This window comes from Mesocricetus auratus, unplaced genomic scaffold, assembly GCF_017639785.1.
Source record: "Mesocricetus auratus isolate SY011 unplaced genomic scaffold, BCM_Maur_2.0 Super-Scaffold_100009, whole genome shotgun sequence".
Taxonomy (NCBI): Eukaryota; Metazoa; Chordata; class Mammalia; order Rodentia; family Cricetidae; genus Mesocricetus; species Mesocricetus auratus.
In genome coordinates this window covers 5080296-5102318 of record NW_024429193.1, presented here as the reverse complement: position 1 = coordinate 5102318, position 22023 = coordinate 5080296, and the positions used below count along the sequence as shown (strand labels likewise).

The 22023-nt window shown below is 45.2% G+C and overlaps 1 protein-coding gene across 7 annotated transcripts in view; it reads left to right on the top strand.

Moving 5' to 3' along the window:
• Positions 1-22023, top strand: part of Slc44a5 (solute carrier family 44 member 5) — a 288547-nt gene that overhangs the window by 210055 nt on the left and 56469 nt on the right. For 4 of the 7 annotated variants that reach the window (XM_040751569.1, XM_040751567.1, XM_040751568.1 and 1 more), the window contains one exon: positions 21170-21243. The exons of 2 other annotated variants lie outside the window; for them this stretch is intronic. In XM_040751569.1, coding sequence (XP_040607503.1) covers positions 21170-21243 — 74 coding nt within the window. Of the gene's footprint in view, positions 1-17811; positions 17863-21169; positions 21244-22023 lie in introns of those variants that run through there. One more of the 7 variants, XM_040751572.1, reaches the window with a different exon arrangement.

Sequence of the window (22023 nt, the reverse complement as noted above, 5' to 3'; positions counted from 1 at the left end):
GGAGGGGAGGGAGAGGGAGCTGGGATTGACATGTGAAACAAGATTGTTTCTAGCCTAAATTTTAAAAAATAATAGTAATAAAATAAAATGTTGAACTTTAAATTAGAAGACTCACTGAGTTGTTCCCATAACATATGCTGTTAGAGTGCTTTTTATAAAAAGAGTAGTCCCTGCTCTTGCAGAGGACCTGGGTTCTGTTCCCAGTATCCTTACGGTGGCTCACAACTGTCTGCAACCCCAGCCAGGGTATCCTATGCCATCTTATGGCCTGTGGAGGTGCCTGCACACACATAGGTAATAAATCAATCTTAAACCCACAGTTAAGAGCAGACAAAGAATTAATGCGTGCATGTCTAATGCTCACTTTGCTCTCTCTGCTCCTGTCTGTAGACCCAAACTCAACGATGCTACTGCCTACAGTGCCTGAGGCCTCCCATATCCAGTTAAGTAAGGCAATTGCCTAACAGACACACCCGCAAGCCAATCTGATTTAGAAACACCCCCCCATTTACACTCCCTTCCCAAATGAGTCTCCATTGCATCACCTTGACATTTAAAACCATCCATCACAACACCCTCAGAGCTGGGTGTACACACCGTTGTCCTTAGCACTGAGGCAATAGCAGATAGGGCACAGTGGTAGCGTCCAGAAGATGGTTCCAGAGATAGCTTTGCAGATCCTGGGGCCAAGACCTAAGATCTGATTCCTTTACCACTTTTAGGAGAATCAGTGGTTAAAATAAGTTTATAAATAAAAGACTTTAATAAAGCTAAGAATTTTTCCGAGTAGCAGATTTTGCTTGTGCTGATGACGCAAGCAAAATTGAACTACAAAAGGTTTGCAACAAAATTCAGCAAATGTCTATCAGCCTGGAATTACGTTTATAAAATTCCAGCCAACTGAGGTGATCTGGTGTCTATGACAAAGGCAGGTTCCCATCTGCTACTTATATATTCATAGAATGTGTTTGCCCAGAGACCAGGGACAGGGAGGAATGGAAAGATTGTATTTCTATTTTGTGCAAATATTAACACATCTCAAAGCACATGGGAGTCCTGTACGGGATCACATGAAATGAAGCTAAATAAAAAACCCAGCCTAGGGCACTTGTTTACCAGCTTCGCTTCTAAATGTCAGCCCGGCCAGACCTGCCTATGGGTTTTCTTATTTGATAGCCTGATGCGCTTTTGATGGTGAAGCACAACACCCCTGGAGATCTGCAGACCTGTGGATGCAGAAGGTCTCCTGGACGTGGCGCGGGAGGCGTGTGTGCCAGCAGTGCCGCCAGCGTGAAATTGAACCAGGTGTTTGCAGAGGAGGATGCTAGATTAACTTTGAGCATCCGGGCTGATGCACAGGGCACAGGCTTTGTACATCATTTTATTATCACACAGAGATCCCCGCCCCACATCTGACGGGTGCCACCAATGCTATGGAAACCTTGCGAGAGGGTGTGCCGTGAAGGCTGGCACTGGCCACGTGAGCTGGGCTAAAAGTGAAGCCATAGAATAAGATGCTGAAGAGTGAGCGGGGTGACGGGGCGGGGGCACCCTTGCAGTGAAGGCCAGGGGACAATGCAGGCTAACCTGGCACTAGGTAGGGCCATCTTGTTTTTACCCTTTTGTGGGGTGGTTGTTTGTCCTGAGATTCAGGGACATGAAGCTACATACATTACACTACCCCCCCAAAAAAAAAACCCACCTGCCATGTTTGAGAACTACATTTTCACGTGACTTTGTGATCTGTACTTGGACAGAAGAGCCAGATTATCTTGCTTATAGTTAAATATACTCACTAAAGTAAAATAATATCTAAGCATGTGCTTTAATCTGCGCCGCAGATCTAAGTGGACGCCCCAGACTGTGTGTGGTGGGGGAGGGGTACACGGGCTCGAAGAAGCACCTGTGTGACTGAAGCCGGAGAGCAGTCTCGACTCTGTCCACCTTGACTTCCCAGAAAGGGTCTCACTGGGCCGGAGAGCACCAATTCAGCCGAGCTGACTCCGGCAAGCCCCAGAGACCCGCCAGGCCCAGCCTTTCCCAGCACCGAGATTGCAAGTGGGCATCACCTCACCCAGATTCTGTGCTTGCAGCTTGGTCTCTGGGGGTTGCACTGGCGCGCTTGCAGGGCAAGCCATTACCGACCAAACGAGCCGTCTTCTCAGGCTGATGTTGTTTTCAAGCCGTCCAGTCTGTGGTAGCTTGTTGCAGCAGCAGCTCATGCTGACTAAGACACCCAAGATGCTCATTCTGCTTACTAGGACAGCGTTTGAAAATGATCCGGATCATTAGAGCTTACCCTTAGCTGTGAGTGGAAAAGGGCGGGGCTATCAGCCTACAGAGCCATCCTTTGAGCATGGGCCCCTCTAAGGAATCTGTTACATTTAATCGTTGGAACAATCTGTGCAAAATAGCAGCCTGCAGACATCTGGACACTGTGGTAGTTGGGCTTGGTGGCCCACCCTTGTCATCCCAGCTACAAGGGAGGCTGAGTCAAGACGGTAGAAATTCAGAGCTTTCCAGGATTACACAGAAAACTGAAGGGCAACCAGGGGTACTCAAGGAGACCGTTTCAAAATGACAAGTGACAGAAAAGAGGCTGGGCTGTAGCTCAGTGGTAGATGCTGTGTTACCTAGTGTGGCTAGACCCTGGGGTCTTCTACAACATTGCAAACAAAAAATAAAGAAATCCCTGATTTATGGTACAGTTCACTGCCTGGGTTGGGTGTGAGGAAGGCCGGGATGAGGTCTCTTCCCTGGTTCAAGTCTTTCCCAGATCCAAGACTCACAGCTCTTCTTCCCTGCTATACATCCGGACAAGCCAAGTAGACATCTTTGTGGTACCAGAAATGACTGAAGAATTACAACACAGCCCCTTGTTCTGAAATTGCACTTTTGACATGTATAATACTCTGATCTGAAAGATCTGTCATTCTAGTCATGCGCTCGACACCCAGCCTTTGAGATACAGATGTTATCTCTTCCATTTATGTTCCTCTTGGGCTTACCGGCTAATTCAACAGATCTGTAAGACGCCACACATGCAGTCCACTTTCAGGAGATGAAAGTTTCCCAAGTTACTGAGAAAGTATTTGGTTCTCCAGGTCCTCTGTGTGCTACTGGTAAGGAAGTTTGGTGATGCCCATGACACCTGGTGCACTGAAAATAACTTCAGTTGAAATATTACCAGAAACTATCTTAACATTTCTCCGCAATCATTTCACCTGAGCTACTGTCTGCACACAAATGTGCAGCCTGAGTTCTTAGCACCCACATAAAAATCTAGGTGTGACTGTGTTGTAATCACAGTTCTGTGGGAGAGGAGATAGATAGATCCCGGGACCCAGGGCCCAGCCTGCCTACATGAAACGGAAGGTTCCAGTTTCAGGGAGAGACCCCCGTGTCCCAGAGAAAATATGGTAGAGAGTGATAGACAAAATGGCCTGAAGTAGAACTCTGACCTCCATATGTACACATGTACAGGTGAGTGCACCTGCCTGCGCGTGCGCGCGCACGCACACACACACACACACACACACACTAAATAAACACACAAGCTAATTAATTAATTTAAGGAAGGAAGTGACAGATACAAAGACCAAATGTCCTTGAACTTTGCTTTTGTGTTTGACCATTAGAGTCCTTTAAACTTTATCAAGTGAAAAGTCACCACACTGAATAAACTTTTTTTTAAATTTTATTTTCCAGTTTAAATTTAGATAAGAAACGAGGTTGCTTCACAAGTCAGTTCCAGGTCCCTCTCCCATTCCCTCCCCTCCTCCCGTACCCTCCCCCCAGCCCCCCCCCCCCGTTATGCCCTCATTCCCCCAGGGAGGGTGAGGCCCTCCATGGGGGTGTCCATAGTCTGTCATTTCATATAGGGCAGGGCCTAGACCCTTCCCCAAGAGTTCAGGGTGAGAGTGCACCTCACATTGTTCTATGGGAGTCCAAAGTCTGTGTGTATACTTGGTATGGGTACTGATCTGCTGCCCAAGGCTCAATAGATTACCTAGGCCTCTTCACTGACACCCAGATTCAGGGGGTCTTGATCAGTCCCATGCTGGATTCCCAGGCTGATGCCTGGGATTCAAGAGTTAACCTTTGTCTGGTCAGCTGTTTCTGGGGGTTCAACCAGCCCAGCCTTAATCCCTTTGATCATCAGTCCTCCCTCTCTGTTACTGGCTTTCTTGAGTTCAGCTCAGTACTTAACCAAGGGAGTCTGCCTCTTCTTCGATCAGCCACTAAATGAAGTTTCTGTTTCCCAGACTCTCTGGCCATAGGATTGTAGGCTGGCACTCCCCAGATCTAGGTCTAAAATCCATATATGAGAGAGTACATGCCATGTTTCTCTTTTTGTGACTGGGTTACCTCACTCAGGATGGTTTCTTCTAGTGTCATCCATTTGCCTGGGAATCTCATGATTCCATTATTTTTTTCTGCTGAATAGTACTCCATTGTGTAGATGTACCACATTTTCTCTATCCACTCTTCGGGTGAGGGACATCTAGGTTGCTTCCAAGTTCTGGCTATTACAAATAAAGCTGCTATGAACATAGTGGAACAGACATCTTTGTTGTATGAATGGGCATCTTTTGGATATATGCCTAAGAGTGGAGTTGCTGGGTCTTGTGGTAGGTTTATTCCCATTTTTCTGAGGAATCTCCATACTGATTTCCAAAGTGGCTGAACCAGTTGACACTCCCACCAGCAATGGAGGAGTGTCCCCCTTTCACCACATCCTCTCCAGCATAAATTGTCATTGGTGTTTTTGATTTTAGCCATTCTGACAGGAGTGAGATGGTATCTCAGAGTTGTTTTGATTTGCATTTCCCGGATGGCTAAGGATGTTGAGCACTTTCTCAAGTGCCTCTCAGCCATTTTAGACTCCTTTATTGAAAACTCTCTATTTAGTTCTGCAGCCCACTTTTTAATAGGGTCCTTTGGTGTTTTGGAGACTTGCTTCTTGAGTTCTTTGTAAATTTTGGAGATCAACCCTCTGTCAGATGTGGGATTAGTGAATATTTTTTCCCATTCTGTGGGCTGCCTTTTTGTCTTGCTGACTGTGTCCTTTGCCTTACAGAAGCTTCTCAGTTTCAGTAGGTCCCATTTATTAATTGTTGATCTCACTGTCGGTGCTACTGGTGTTATGTTCAGGAAGCTGTGTCCTGTACCAATTCGTTCAAGGGTACCACCCACTTTCTCTTCTAAGAGGTTCAGTGTGGCTGGATTTATGTTGAGGTCTTTGATCCATTTGGACTTAAGTTTTGTGCATGGCGATAAACATGGATCGATCCGCATTCTTCTACATGCCAGTCTCCAATTATGCCAGCACCATTTGTTGAAGATGCTTTCTTTATTCCATTGTATATTTTTAGCTTCTTTGTCAAAGATCAGATGTTCGTACATGTGTGGGTTAATACCCGGATTTTCAATTCGATTCCATTGGTCTACCTGTCTATTTTTGTGCCAATACCAAGCTGTTTTCAGGACTATAGCTCTATAATAGAGCTTGAGGTCAGGGATGGTGATGCCTCCGGACGTTGCCTTGTTGAACAGGGTTGTTTTGGCTATCCTGGGTCTTTTGTTTTTCCATACAAAATTGATTATTGTTCTTTCAAGGTCTGTGAAGAATTGTGCTGGGATTTTAATGGGGATTGCATTGAATCTGTAGATTGCTTTTGGCAGGATTGCCATTTTTACTACATTGATCCTACCTATCCAAGAGCATGGGAGATCTTTCCATTTTCTGAAGGCTTCTTTAATTTCTTTCTTTAAAGATTCAAAGTTCTTACGATACAGGTCTTTCACTTGTTTGGTTAGCGTTACCCCAAGGTATTTTATGTTGTTTGTGGCAATTGTAAAGGGTGATGTTTCTCTGATTTCTCTTTCAGCCCTTTTATCATCTGTATATAATAGGGCTACTGATTTTCTTGAGTTGATCTTGTAGCCTGCCACTTTGCTGAAGGTGTTAATCAGCTGTAAGAGTTCCCTGGTAGAGTTCTTTGGGTCATTGATGTAAACTATCATATCGTCTGCAAACAGTGAAAGTTTGACCTCTTCCTTCCCAATTTGTATCCCCTTGATCCCCCTTTGTTGTCGTATGGCAATAGCTAGAACTTCAAGTACCATGTTGAAAAGGTATGGAGAGAGTGGACAGCCTTGTTTTGTTCCTGATTTTAGAGGAATTGCGTTGAGTTTCTGTCCGTTTAGTTTGATGTTGGCTGTTGGTTTACTGTATATAGCTTTTATTATGTTTAAGTATGTCCCTGTTATCCCAGATCTCTCCAAGACCTTTATCATGAAGGGGTGTTGGATTTTGTCAAAGGCTTTTTCAGCATCTAGTGAGATGATCATGTGAATTTTATTTTTCAGCTTGTTTATATGGTGGATTACGTTGATGGATTTTCGTATGTTGAACCATCCCTGCATCCCTGGGATGAAACCTACTTGATCGTGGTGAATGATTGTTTTGATGTGTTCTTGGATCCGATTTGCCAGTATTTTATTGAGTATTTTTGCATCAATGTTCATGAGGGATATTGGTCTGAAGTTCTCTTTCTTAGTTGTATCTTTGTGTGGCTTGGGGATCAAGGTTATTGAAGCCTCGTGGAAAGAGTTTGGCAAAGATCCTTCTGCTTCTATTGTGTGGAACACTTTGAGAAGAATTGGTATAAGCTGTTCTTTGAATTTCTGGTAGAATTCTGCACTGAGGCCATCTGGACCTGGGCTTTTTTGGTTGGGAGACTTTTGATGACAGCTTCTATTTCCATAGGGGTTATAGGTCTATTTAAATTGCTTATCTGTTCTTGATTTAGTTTTGGCAATTGATAGCTGTCCAGGAAGTCATCCATTTACCTTAAATTTTCGAATTTTGTGGAGTACAGGTTTTCAAAGTATGACCTAATGATTCTCTGGATTTCCTCAGAGTCTGTTGTTATGTTCCCCTTTTCATTTCTAATTTTGTTAATTTGTGTGTTCACTCTCTGCTGTTTGGTAAGTTTGGACAAAGGTTTGTCTATCTTGTTGATTTTCTCAAAGAACCAACTCTTCGTTGCATTGATTCTTTGTATTGTTTTCCTGGTTTCTACTTTATTGATTTCAGCCCTCATTTTGATTATTTCCTGGCGTCTACTCCTCCTGGGGGAGTGTGCTTCTTTGTGTTCTAGAGCTTTCAGCTGTGATGTTAATTCTCTGGTATAACTGTTCTCCTGTTTCTTCATGTGAGCACTTAGTGCTCTGAACTTCCCCCGTAGCACTACTTTCAAAGTGTCCCATAGGTTTGGGTATGTTGTGTCTTCATTCTCATTGAATTCGAGGAAGTCTTTAATTTCTTTTTTATTTCCTCTTTGACCCAGGGATGGTGCAGTTGAGCATTATTCAATTTCCATGAGTTTGTAGGTTTTCTGCAATTTGTGTTGTTGTTGAATTCTAATTTTAAAGCATGGTGGTCTGATATGATGCATGGAGTTATTCCAATTTTTTTGTAGCTGCTGAGGTTTGATATGTTGCCAAGTATGTGGTTGATTTTTGAGAAGGTTCCATGTGGTGGTGAGAAGAAGGTATATTCTTTTTTATGTGGATGAAATGTTCTATAGATATCTGTTAATCCCAGTTGGGTCATTACTTCTATTAGACCTTTTGCTTCTTTGTTGAGTTTCTGTTTGGTATTCCTGTCTAGTGGTGAGAGTGGTGTGTTGAAATCTCCCACTATAACTGTGTGGGGCTTTAGATGAGATTTAAGTTCTAATAATGTTTCTTTAACGAATGTGGATGCCTTTGTATTTGGGGCATAGATGTTCAGGATAGATACTTCATCTTGGTGGGTTTCCCCTGTGAGGAGTATGTAATGACCTCCTTCATCTCTTTGAATGATTTTATTTTGAAATCTAATTTGTTAGATATTAGGATTGCTACCCCTGCTTGTTTCTTGGGTCCATTTGATTGAAACATTTTTTTCCCAACCTTTAACTCTCAGTTAATGTCTGTCTTTAAGGGTGAGGTGTGTTTCTTGTATGCAGCAGAAGGAAGGGTTCTGTCTTCGAATCCATTCTGCTAGTCTGTGTCTTTTTATGGGTGGAATTATGTGTGGAATTTCACCCCTTTGTTCTTCTGGCTGTTGGTAGAGAGGGATTCTCTAATGCTTATGTTTTTCTGGTTGTAGTTAGCTTCCTTGGGTTGGAGTTTTCCTTCCAAAATTTTCTGTAGGGCTGGGTTAGTGGACACATATTGCTTGAATCTAGTTTTGTCATGGAATATCTTGTTTTCTCCGTCTATAGTGATTGAGAGCTTTGCCGGGTATAGTAGTCTGGGCTGGCATCCATGGTCTCTTAGTGTAGGTAGAATATCTATCCAGGACCTTCTGGCTTTCAGCGTTTCCATGGAGAAATCAGGTGTAATTCTGATAGGTCTGCCTTTATGTTACTTGACCTTTTTCCTTAGCTGCTCTTAATATTCTTTCTTTATTCTGTACGTTTGGGGTCTTGATTATTATGTGGCGAGGGAATTTTTTTTTGTGGTCCACTCTGTTTGGTGTTCTGTAGGCTTCTTGTACCTTCATTGGCATGTCTTTCTTAAGGTTGGGAAAGTTTTCTTCTATGATTTTGTTGAATATGCCTTCTGCCCCTTTGAGGTGGATTTCTTCTCCTTCTTCTATACCTATTATTCTTAGGTTTGGTCTTTTCATGGTGTCCCATATTTCCTGGATGTTTTGTGTTAAGGATTTGTTGGATTTAAGGTTTTCTTTGGTTGATAAATCCATTTCTCCTAGCATATCTTCAACACTTGAGATTCTCTCTTCCATCTCTTCTATTCTGTTGGTAATGCTTGTATTGGTAGTGCCTGACTGTTTGTCCAGCTTTTCTATTTTCTGCCTTTCTTCAGATTGTGTTTTTTTTTTAATGACTCTATTTCAGTTTTCAACCCTTGCAGTGTTTGCATTGCTTCTTGCAATTTTCTGTTTATCTGTTCATCCGTTTGTTGCCTTTTATGAATTTTTTGGTTTGTTCTTTCTTCCATTTCTTGCATTTTTTGGTTTGCTTTTTGTTCCATTTCTCGCATTTTGTGCTTTGTTTCTTCTTCCATTTCCTGCCTTTTTTGGTATGTTTCTTCTTCCAATTCTTGCATTTTTTGGTTTGTTTTTTGTTCCATTTCTTGCATTTTTTTGGTTTGTTTTTTCTTCCATTTCTTTGAGGGATTTTCCAATATCCTCTTTTAGGGCCTCTATCATTTTCATGAAAGTGCTTTTAAGGTCGTTCTCTTCTGCTTCGTTCACATTGGGATGTTGGGGTCTTGCTGGTGTGGAGTCTCTAGAATCTGGCGGTGTCATATTTGTTTTTCTGTTGTTGAGTGTGTTTTTGTATTGTCTCTTTCCCATCTCTTCTTCTAGTGGGTGCAGAAAGAGCCCCTTACTGGTCTGGGGACCAGAGTTCCCTTTTGGTGGGTGCTAGCAAGTCCAATAATCTGGTGGTTCTTCTATTCCTTGTCCGAATGCTGGTCCCGTGGGTGGAGAAGAAGAACAGGAATCTGGGGCGCTTAGCCTCCTACCTGGTCCCCTGGACCCTATGCTGGGTCCTGTTGTACCTGATCCGGAACAGCTACTCCCTTGGTCTCCCTGCCTCCTCTGGTTTCCTGGTCTCGTTGGTGGGAGAGAAGCTCTGGAGTCTGGGGTGCTTGGCTCCCGCCGGGATTGGGAGCTCTGTGCAGTTCCCAGGCGATCTGCAGGCACTGGAACACAGGCCGGGAAGCCGGCCTGTTTACCTGATGCTGCCAGAGGAACACACACTGAATAAACTTAAGGTAAATTAGTACCATCTTCTGCCTCACTAGCTGCTTTCTGTCACTCATGAAGTGTCACTTCTGTAAGAGGGCGGGCACATTACGTGGCCCTCTGTCCAAACCAAAGTAGGTTTCAGGCAGCTTCTGTAATTGTGTAGGTACGGCTTAGCCGCCTCCCCTTTCTTTCTCTGTGATATGTGCCTGCATGCGTGCATGTGTGTGTGTGTGTGTGCGCACGCGCCTGCATGTGTGTGTGTGAGCACGCGCATGTGTGTGTGTGCGTGTGAGCATGTGCATGTGTGTGTGTGCATGTGTGTGTGAGCATGTGCGTGTGTGTGTGTGTGCATGTGTGTGTGTGCATGTGTGAGCATGTGCATGTGTGTGTGTGTGTGTGAGCATGTGTGTGTGTGTGTGCGTGTGAGCATGTGGAAGCCAGAGCATGATGCTGGGTGTCATCCTCTGTTGCTCCCCATCCCAGCGTCTGAGACAGAGTCTCCCTCTGGACCTGGAGCTCATGAATTTGGCTAGACTTGCCGGCAATCAAGCTCTCAGCGTTGTCCTGTTTCTTCTTCAGTGCTGGGGCTACCGGCATGTGACAGCACATCCAGTTTTTTGGGTTTATTATTTTTTTGTTTTGTTTTATTTGGTTTTTGTCTGGATGGTGGGGATTCAAACGCAAGTCTTCTTCTTTCACACATGGCAAAGACTTATTTTCCTCTTCTGTTTTTAGAAATAGTTCTTTTCTATTTTTTTTCTTAATCTTGTTTCTCCTATTTTTCTTCTCTTTTATCAGTCTCCTGCTTGATCTTTAGTACTTCAGATTTCAATCGGTGACCCAGCAGCTCCCCAACCTTCAAGTCACTGTTGCTTCTTGTCTGGCTTCCAAACAGGCTGCCTCTTTTTCGACTCCCTCCCTGTCCTTTACCCTAATATGCAAGTGACAAATGTTAGAAAGGCGCCCCATTAAGTAGCTTGTCACCTGTGCTAATGAGGGGTCCATCTCTCTTCTGAGACGGTAGGACAGCACACGTCACCCAGCTAAGTACAGTCAGGGCAGGAAACTGAGAAATGGGAAGGGAGGAAACACACTTTGATCAAGTTGATGCAAGACAACCAGGTGAAGCCAAGCCCTTTGAAAGAGATAGATAGACTTAAGGTGCTCTGGCGGCTCTTGAAGACCTCCTTTCCTGGAGTTAAAAAGCCCCTGGAAACCTGTTCCCACCCACCCAGGCTGCAAGCCATCTTTGAAGGGTTGTAATCTGTCCCTGTGGATTCTAGTCATCCCCACACTGCCCTGAGAGAGAGAGAGGGGGGGGAGGGGGGAGGGAGGGGGAGGGAGGAAGGGAGGGGGAGGGAGGAAGGGAGGGGGGAGGGAGGAAAAGCGGGAATCTCACTAAACCTGGAGTTCACTGATTTGGTAGACCACCATCCAGTGAGCTCCCGGGGTTTTCATGTGTTCGTGTTCCCAAGTGTAGAGATTATAGGCGCATGCCTGCCACATCTGGCTTTGGTCGTGGGTGCTGGGGATTCAGACTTGGGCCCTTATGCTGGTGTGGCAGGTACTTTGCACACGCACACTCTTTGATCTGGGCCCCATAAGGGCTGCGTACGTCCTCTGTGTCTGCATTTGGTGCTCTGTCTTTCTCAGCCTCCATCCCCAGCTCTTCCTCTCCTGGCTGTCGGGACACAGAGGCAGAAAAGCCCAAGGCTGTGATTTTTCTAACCACCCTCCTGAGCAATGGCCACAGTGCAGCTTTGAGCAGTGATCAGAAGGTGTCTGCCGGGGACTTCCAAAGTCTAGCTCAAGGGAATCAGGTGTCCTGTGTGCAGCCAACCTGTGACTGAAGGATATCCCACACCAGCTCAGGATCCAGCCACAGGGAAACTTCCTGCAAGCAAATTCTGTGGGGTTTAAAACACTGTGTTTAGTTTTGAATGTTTCTTTTTTCCTCCACAGTGAAATATTCTTAGTAGGTATACCGCCGGGTTCCCATCTGAACATACTGCATGGAGACTGTGTTGGTTAGGGTTTCTGTTACTGTGAAACGACACCATGACCATGGCAAAAATTTCAATCTCTCAACTGTGGGTTCCTGTAAAATAAGAAGTAAGTTAAACACTTCCTTGCTCCAAGAGGGAAACACCAGGGCACAGTCGGATCAAAGCAAAACTGAACTCCAACCCTGTAAACGACACAGTGTCCCTCAGCTGGGATACACTCACGACCTCCTGGTCACTTCTCCAGCTCTGCAGCGTACACGTTGTCTTCCAAGCTCAGGCATGCTCCGTTTCCCTGCTGCTGCCGTCTCTGGCGCTCTTTCCACAGAGGCCGTTGTTGGGTGGCAAAGCTGCTTTTGCTACGGAAGCTAACTGTTGCTCTCCTTAACATCTCCCACCTGCCCGTCTTCCACACGAAGCCTTCCGCGTGGGGCAGGTTTCCCAGCGGCACCCGAGTCCAGTGCTCCGCAGTACCGCTGCAAATATTCATATGGCGCTCACTGTTTTCCTCTGAAAACTGAATCACTGCCCCAACAGGCCCATCAACGTTTTACGCAGAAATCGTGTTTCCCGCTTGTGTGGCTTAGGGTTACAATTGGCCTCCCACCCGAGTACTAACAAGCCCACCCTGCTTAGTGCTCAAATTCAGAAGGGATCCAGTACACTTGGGGTGGTTAAAACTACCCATGGCAGGGCAGTGAGATGACTCTGTGGGTCAAGGTGACTGCCACAAAGTCTAGCAACCCGAGTTCAATCCCCACGCCCCACGTGGTGGTGGTGGTGGAAGGAACTTACACACCAAGTTGCCTCTGACCTCCACTTGTTATTCTATCCCCATTGCCCCTCCAAAATTTTCTAAACTAATTTAAAATCTAATTAGATTTCTAAAGACCAAGTTCAAATCTTCAATGACAAAGACTAAGTATATCTATAATCCCAGTAAGGCACTCTCCTGAGGACATGTCCCTAGTGGCTCTAAGGCATTCTCCCAAGGACCCATCCCTAATGGCTTCATACCTGGCAAGCTGATGGTGTCATTTCTGTGAAACCCCAAAGTCACACTGGATTCATTTTAATATCTGAGGTCATTTATATTTCTAAGGGGTACAAAATCAATATGTGGATTTGTATTTCAAAATTGCTCTTGACGAGACGATGAAGGGAACAATAAAAGGCACAAAAATATGCGAGAAGGGTAGTTCTCTCTGTTTGTTTGTTTGTTTTTTTTTTGTTTTTTCGGATAGTTCTCTCTTAGTACTTCAGTTGGCCTCCCTGAGAAATCCACAAGCTCCCCGTGCTTGGGGGTTCTACGCAAAATCGCTTACAATGTGTCTTTTCATTTAACGGACACCTCATTGTAAATATAAAAACGTTTCACAAGTAAAGCCGTTTCCTTGCTGAGCTAATGTTCAAAACTGAATTCCATCTCTCAATTTGAAAGCACTACGGAGTCTGCCAGGATTTCTGGCGTTTCTTGGTAACTACATTGTAATCGCTCCTCCAGGTGTGTGGGAGTGCTCAGATGTGCACGTGCTGCTCTAATACAAAACAATTTTTTTTGCTCTCCTACTCTGCCTGTTTATATAGGGCTCATCTATTCCACCTAGTTTGGCATTCCTTCCTGTCTTGTGTCTGTGTGTGTGTACTTGTGAGGTGTCTGTGTACATGTGGCCGTGCACACTTGCGTACACACCAGACGGTGGGTGGTCTCTCACATCACCTGGAGCCAGGCTAGTGGGCAGGAGTCCCCAGTGACCCTCCTGTCTGTGACTGTCACAGTTCTGAAGTGACAGTTATGCACAGTCAGCCATGCTGGACATTTTATATAGGTTCTGGGGATCTGAACTTAGTTCTCGTGCCTGTGCAGCAAGCTGATCCAGCTCCACAACTTCGATAACCGCATTTTAAATGCGTAAGAGTTCTCTGTAGCCGGTATCTAGAACGTTGGAGAAAGGTCCAGGCTGTACAAGGCTGTCTTTTGTGTTCTGCCTTGGGTCCATGGTGCCAGGTGTAAATGGGCAATGCCTAGGATCTGTCTTACACTTTGACTTCCTTTTTTTAATGTATTCCAGACTAGACTCAAACTTGTGGAAATCCTTCTGCCTCCCCCTCCAAAATGCTGGGATTACAGGTGTGAGCTACCATGTCCAAGCTGGCTTTCAATATAATAGCAATTTACAAAGTGATTTCCACCTACTCAGAATATCGTACAAAATTTATAAGAATAATGAATCACACATGAAGACCAACTTTATCTAATCCTACTCCATTTTAAACAAAAGACATATTTATACAAGCCTCACTTAAGCTCTAAAAAATAGGCTTTATTTCCCTTGACAAATAGAAAATATAAATCATGCCCAGCTAAAGCTGCTTCCCCGAGATAGCAGAAACTCAAGTGCAAGGAAAATACAGTAGAAAATTAATCATGGAGAATAAAGAAGGTTTTAAGACACAATTATTCAGAACTAACTAAAGCAGATACGACACTCAGCAATCTTATTTGACTTAAATGACATTGTCAATGTCATCTTGTAGTTCTGTAGGATTTTGTTATTTGTTGTATTTTAGTTTTCAACCACAGTTTCAAGTTCATTTAAATATTAACCCTACAGAATGAGCATGCCTTTCTCAGTGGCTCCCTTTGAAGGCAAATGGGACCTTTGATACAAAATGTTAAGAGACTTGAAAGGTCAGTTCCCCTCGAATATCTGAAAATACACATTGATGCAGTAAAAGTCCTCCCCAGGTAAGTCCCTGAATTTAACAAGTGAAATTCTTCTCAATACCCTAGAACTTTCCGATGTCATCTTAAAACGTTGTTCCTAGGCCTTTTCACACCCGTCTGCAACACACACTGACCTATGTCATCTCCCACTTCCCTTCCTTCCCTGTCTACTCCCCATGCTCCACAAGTCTCTCTCCCTCATTCATGTCTGTCTGGTTTGTGTGGTGACCAGGAGTTAAACCAGGGCCATCTGTGTGACCAGGAGTTAAACCAGGGCCATCTGTGTGACCAGGAGTTAAACCAGGGCCATCTGTGTGACCAGGAGTTAAACCAGGGCCATCTGTGTGACCAGGAGTTAAACCAGGGCCATCTGTGTGACCAGGAGTTAAACCAGGGCCATCTGTGTGACCAGGAGTTAAACCAGGGCCATCTGTGTGACCAGGAGTTTAACCAGGACCATCTGTGTGACCAGGAGTTTATCCAGGACCATCTGTGTGACCAGGAGTTTAACCAGGGCCATCTGTGTGACCAGGAGTTTATCCAGGACCATCTGTGTGACCAGAAGTTTATCCAGGACCATCTGTGTGACCAGGAGTTTAACCAGGACCATCTGTGTGACCAGGAGTTTAACCAGGGCCATCTGTGTGACCAGGAGTTTAACCAGGGCCATCTGTGTGACCAGGAGTTTAACCAGGGCCATCTGTGTGACCAGGAGTTTAGACAGGGCCATCTGTGTCACTAGGAGTTTAACCAGGACCATCTGCGTGACCAGGAGTTGGGAGCTGTCCATTGGAGCCTGGTGGTCAGCAGTGTGTGCCCAAATGAAGACTGTCTCCCCCACCCAAACATCTATCAGTTGCCAGTAGTTCAGTGGTAAAGATAGCACCCTGTGAGCCCCTCGGCCTTCTGTGACTGAATGTGTATAAGACCTGTCTCATGTGGGTTTAGTGCGCAGAAACCCAAGATATCTGCACTCGTATCACACACACACACAGACAGTGGGAAGCAGCCTACTGTAGGATACAGAGTGACAGTGACCTTTTAGGCAGTGTTTCTAAGTAAGCAGGAAGCAGGGGGACACTGATTAGTTCTCCACACAGAAGTCCCGAGAGCTCGCTCCCCTCGTGAAATCACCAGAGTTTCCATCAGTCATGAAAGGTGGAAAGGAAGTACTTCTAACTTGCCTTATCAGTTACAGAAACAGCTTCAGGAAGGAGAGGCTTACTTGGCTCCCCGGGGATGGGGGTGGGCACAGCCCATTGTGACAGGAGACGAGGAGAGTCATGGAGCAGCAGGGTCCAAAGCAGTAAGCTTGTTGATATTATGCCCCCACCAGGAAGCAAAGGCAGACATTACCTTCAAGGCTTACCCTAAGCTCCCCCACTCTGCCAGCCAGGCTGCAGTTCCCACAGCCTCCGAAGGAGGGGGTGATGTATGCCACTCAGTTGGCACTGCAGATCTTGGTGAGGCTTAGGTATCATTCATGTGCCATCCACCTGGATTTTTCAGACAGGATATCTCTCTGGCTTAGAGCTTGCTGGGCAGGCAGCCTCGGAGATCTGCCTGCCTCTGCCTTCCCAGCTCTGAGATTACAAGCACAGGCTAGCATGTCTGGTCCTCCAGAATATGGACTCGATCTGGGGTCACATATTTTCATGGCAAGGCACTTTATTGACCAGCTGCCCCCAGCCCCAACCCTGGAGCTGACTTTTGTGGAGCTCTCAAAGCACGTGGGGTAAGAGACAGGTTAGTGATACCCTTCAGTTCCCGCCGAGGCAGATCGTAGAGGTACTTGCCCGCCAGGTACTGATGCAGCGAATGTTGGTTTGAGTGGCTGGAGTCACCAGCTGTGGACAGCCCCTAAGCGGACTCACTAGGCACTGGCGGGTGATCTGTCAGAGAGTAATGAGTCCCCAGAGCTTCCGTTCCCACTCCAGTGCCTGTTATTAATGTCCTTTCGGGATGGATGGTGTGGAAATTCCATCTGCCACAAAGAAAGAAGCCTAAAAGATGGATCTGTTTCAGGATGAGGGTGGAAGCTGTCCCTTACAGGAAGCTGAGTGACAGCCACAGGGGAAAAATAAATGCTAGCTTGCAGCTGAGACGGACGCTTAGCAAACAGAGCTCCATGGCTACCCATGGACTCGGTTTGTTTAGGGGTGGTTTTACCACTCTGCTGGTGGCATGTGTAAACTTGACGAAAGCCATGAAATGTCTGGACACCTCATCCACTGTGTTGGATCAGAAGAAAAGAAAAATAGAATGTGAACTTCTGAGAGAGAACTTGGGTGGTCAGACCATGAGCTGAATGTTGCTTCAAAGGCCCCATGTTTTGGGTCAGAGTTCAGCAGACTTTTTCTATAAGGTTCAGGAAGCAAATGCTTTTGACTTTACAGGCTGAGTGATTTTTCCTGAGACCGCCATACTCAGCCCATCATAGCACAGAATTGGCCATGGACCATGCACAGGGGAATGAATATTGGTCTTTGGAAAAATCTTTACGTATGGATGCTAAAATTTGAACTTTGTATATTTTTTGATGTCGCAAAATGTGATCACTGTGATTTGGGGTTTTTGTTTGTTTGTTAGACAAGATCGTTCCACGTTTCTACATAGCCCAGGCTAGCCTCGGACTCATAATTTCCTGCTTCTTCCTCTTCGGGGTTCTGATTTACATGTGAGCTTCCATGCCAGGCTCTATCTGTTTTGTTTTATTTTTTAACTGCTTAAAAATGGAAAACCTACGAGAAGGAGGCAGAGACTCAAGACTCTGAGGCTAGCCTGGTCTACATAGCAAATTCCAGGCCAACTGGCCTTTCTCAAAACACATAAGGAAGTAAAAATCGCTTGCATTCGGTGGCTGCACATGAGCAAGGGGACACTAGCTGTGCCGTAGACAGCAGGGCCCCGCCCCATCCCTATCACCCTCCTCTGTGTTGCGGTAGGGAGAGAGTAGGTGTGAGATGCACAGATTGGAGAGGGTGCTCATCCTGTTGAACGTGTCACGAAAGACCACGTTTTGAGCTGCTTAAAGAACCAGGTTCTGTGTAACGGGGTAGCTCAAGCTTGGGCGCTTTGGGAAGTAAAGGGAGCCTCCTGGATGGGTTCTCCAGCCCCACGGGTGGAGGCGAACCGTGATGTGTGATGTGCCTGATGGGGCCTGCGGGTACCCAGGGTGGGGGGAGTCATGGGGGAAGTCCTTCTGTGTGCATGCTTGTCTTATTGGTTGATGAATGAAGCACTGTTGGCCAATAGGGAAGCGAGATAGGTGGGACTAGGAGCCGAGGAGGATTCTGGGAAACAGAGGCACAGTCAGTCACCACGTAGGACTCGAGCGAAGAGGTCCGGACCCCTTTCCTCCGGTAAGAGAAGACCACGCGGAAGTTCTCAGATGGGCAGTTATGGGTTAATAATTAAGTCGGAGCTAGTCAAGGAGAAACCATAGCAAGCGGCCAACAGTTTCATAATTAATATAGCGCCCTGCGTGTTCGTTTGGGGCTGACGCGGCTCTGGGACCAGGCTGGCGGGAAGAATGAACGTTAAAGGGGAGGCGAGCGGTGCCGAGAGCAGAAAGCTCTGGATGTGGTGGAGGGACTGGACATGTTGTAAGTCAACGCACATGGAGAAGGAACTGGGGGAGACTGGGCCTGCGAGTTAGCGCGAGGCTGACATTCAGGAAGTGAGGCGGTGGTGAGGCCACGTAGTGAGAGAGAATGACGTCATATGTCCCAGTGGCATCTGGTTATAGAGTGATTTGGGCCAGGCGGAGACTGCTTGTGGGAGCCCAGTTAAGAGACCACAGCAACAGTTTGAAGGGAGGATAAGAGAACCTAGACGCACTCCAGGCAGCAAGGCCAGAAAGTGGGAGATGGATGAAGCCAGATCAGAGAGGACGTCAAGAGAACTTGCCAACTGGATATAAAAGATGCTGAGACAACGGGAAATAAGGGGAACTCCCAATAACTTAAGTCTGGGTGGCCATGCATGTACCACAGTCATCGTTTAGAGATACAAGGAAAGGGGACATCTGTAAGCACAAATATGATTGGGATACAATTCATATGTTTGGAAATTAGATACAAGGGAACAAAGCACTTTTACAATTTGACTTGATGACTTTCATGTCAGAGGTCCCCAGGCTGAGTGTTTGGGGAGGCTTCCTGATGAACAGAGTGTGAGCAGCCTTGTGTTTTGGAAGAACGAGACTTTGAAAGGAGAGAGGCAATGAAGAGAGTCGGGCCTGTTTCTCCATTAATATTCCTTCTGGGACCCCAGGGGATGCAACCCACTTTTTAATTCCTACCACACTTCTCATTAACGTTTGCTGTGACAGTGAAAATGAGCCCACCTGAGGAAATGGTACCCAGGACTGCCCTCCAGCTCAGATATGACTGAGAATAACTCAGACAGAGAGTCTGCTAACCACTTATTTCAGTATTTGTCTGGGGAGTTTTTTAAAAAATTATCCAAATGGCATGCTTGATCTATAAGCCCACCTCGTTTCTTGCGGAGCGCTGGGATGTGGTTGCTGTCCAGAGCTCCAAAGACAGGACAAAGAAGCTGCAAGCTTATAAAGGAGGAAGAACCTGCTGTATTCCTTGATTCACACAATTTGACATAAGCTGTATTTTGTATTTGGTTCAAAAGAAAATACTTCCCAGTAACTTTCTAAGCACTGATTTTTTTCCTGGAGAGAATATGAAGAAAAGGACAGAAATAAATAGATAATTATAGCAGATAATTGTAATTACCTGAAAGTACATACATGTGCGCGCACGCGCGCGCGCGCACACACACACACACACACAGAAATACACAGAGATACACAAGCACACACATAAATGCAAATATACACAAAGACACACACATGTCTCACCTGTGCTAAAATATGAGTGTATCCAGATTCCTCCAAACTAAAATATTTTGCTTTGAAAATTCTCTCATACAACTTCCAATCCCATCAAATAGGCTGTAGGCTGTTGTTTTATTTTATTTTCCTTTCTCTAAACAGTATCCCCCATACAGCCAAGACTACCCCAACGTCTAGGTACTCCTGCCTGATCCTCCTTAGTGCTGGGATTACAAGCCTTCACCATGTGTGCCCAGACTTCTTGTTTTCTTTGGTTCTTATACTTAGTGATAGATTCACAGTTGTTTCAAATAAGGAAGCAGTGGTGTTTCGTACTTTATTGATACAACTTGAACTTTTAAGCCATTGGGAGCTGAACACGATATCATACTGGAAATAGGAAACATTTTGTTTTGAAATCCTTGGGTGTCAGCACTGGGAAGTCAAGAACACTGTATACATCTTCTGGAGGACTGGGCTCTGAGTCCCAGCACCCACATGGCAACTCACAACCATTTATAACTCCAGTTCCAGAAGAGCCAACACCCTCTTCTGGCCTCAGTGGGCACCAGGCACACAAGCGCTGGACGGATTACACACAGGCAAAACACCCACACGTATAAAATAGAAATTAGAACAGTGAAAAGAGAAACTTTGGGTGTTCTTCCTGATCCACTGGTTGCATTTTAACCCTGATTAGTAAATTAATGAATGTCTCAGAGCCACATTCTTTCTAACCCTAATCTGATGATGTCTATGTTGCATGGTTCTGGGAAGATTAGAGTTTGGAAATACTTTTAACTGCTTTTATCAGTGTTAGAATACCTATAGCTCTGTTCCTCAGAGAAAGATAATGTTGTCAGTCCTCTTTGTAAAATAACCACACCAAGAAAACCTACGTGGGAAAGAAGTGGATAAAGGGAGAAAGAATAAATTATTTTAGAACATGTGTTGGGATCGCATAAAAAATAAAACCATGTGATCAAACTACTTAAACTAAATTCCAAATTAGACTTTTTTGTTTGTTTGTTTTTGTTTTTTGAAACAGGGTTTCTCTGTGTAACCCCTGGAACTCTGTAGACCAGGCTGTCCTCTAACTCACAAAGATCCACCTGCCTTTGCCTCCTGAGTGCTGGGATTAAAGGCGTGCACCACCACCACCTGGCTTCAAATTAGACTTTTAAAAAGCACTCAAGGGCTGAGAAGATAGCTCTGAAGGTGTCTTGCTTGTACTGTAAGCAAGAGGCACCTTGCTTGAATTCAGATCCAAGAGAGGGAGTTCAGAGAACTTGCCAGTTGATTATATGAGATGCTGAGAAAGTGAGAAATCCCCTACAGGCATGTAAATGCTGATGGGTGTGTTACTTCTCCAGGGGATCTCCTGAGCCAGCTGGCCAGTGAGTCAAATCAGAGAGCTCTAGGTTCGAATAAGGGACCTGCCTCAATGAATTAGATGGAAATCGGTCAAGGAAGTGTCCTGATAACAACCATGCATTCAGACACGTGTGTACACTCATGCAATACATACATACACATAAAAAGAAAAGCTCTACTTGACGTTAGCGCATGCTGATCTCTTAAAAAATATTTCTCCAACTAATCAAGAGAGAATATATACTTAGACTCTGGGGGAGCTCTTGTCTGTGCTCTGCGTCCCCCAACTGCTACTTCAGTCTTTGGTTGAGCAGATACGCCATTCCTGCCTGTCAGAGCTGTGGGCCCCAGGAGATGGTAGCTGTTGCCCTCCTTCCCGTACATTTTTGTGTAGTGAACAAATCACTCGGGATGCCTTTTAATTCTTCATTCCTTTCTGTCTTCAGGAGTTGTACGGATCTTCTGTGCTGTGTGATCTTCACACTGTTTGTTATGGGCTACATTCTGTTAGGACTCGTGGGTGAGTAACCCCAGGTACACGCGGTATTTACTGTTTCTTAGTGGGTCAGCCAAGCCAGCATCGCATTTTAAGCATCAGTTGTTTTCTCCTTGTTATCGGCTGCTCTCTTCCCTGGACTTGTTTGGTAGTGGATAACAATACAAAAAAATCGATGCAAAGCCCGGTGGGCAAATGAAAGCTCCGTAACTAAGACAGCAGCAAGGAAGGGAAGGGAGGGGAGGTCTCTGGCCCCTTCCTTAGCAGACTCTACCTTCTAAATCCTAATGAAGAGCTAATCACGTCAGTGCGACTGTCTGCTGTCATAACTAGGAGCTGGCTTGGTTCAGGCCATCTATAAACCTGTGTATTCACAAGATAGCCAAGGGTAAGGCACAATGGTTATGCATTTCACCAGCTAACTCATTTTTTTTTAAATTGAATCCTATTTTCTTTGCCTATCAAGAAAGAGGCATTCTCGTTTGCTGTTAGGTTAAAGATTTTTCTAGACCGAAAAACAAAGAAGACAAACTCAAATATATTTTAAGGAAAATGGCACAAAATGAAATAAAAAATCATTGTATTTTTTTTTGGTAAAAAGATCTTATAGCTGGGCGGTGGTGGCACATGCCTTTAATCCCAGCACCCGGGAGGCAGAGGCAGGCGGATCTCTGTGAGTTCGAGGCCAGGCTGGACCGGCACCCTCCAAAACAATACAGAGAAACCCTGTCTCGTAAATACCAAAAAAAAAAAAATCTTATAATTGTAGTTAGTACACTAGACAGTTCCACCAAGAGGTGTAAC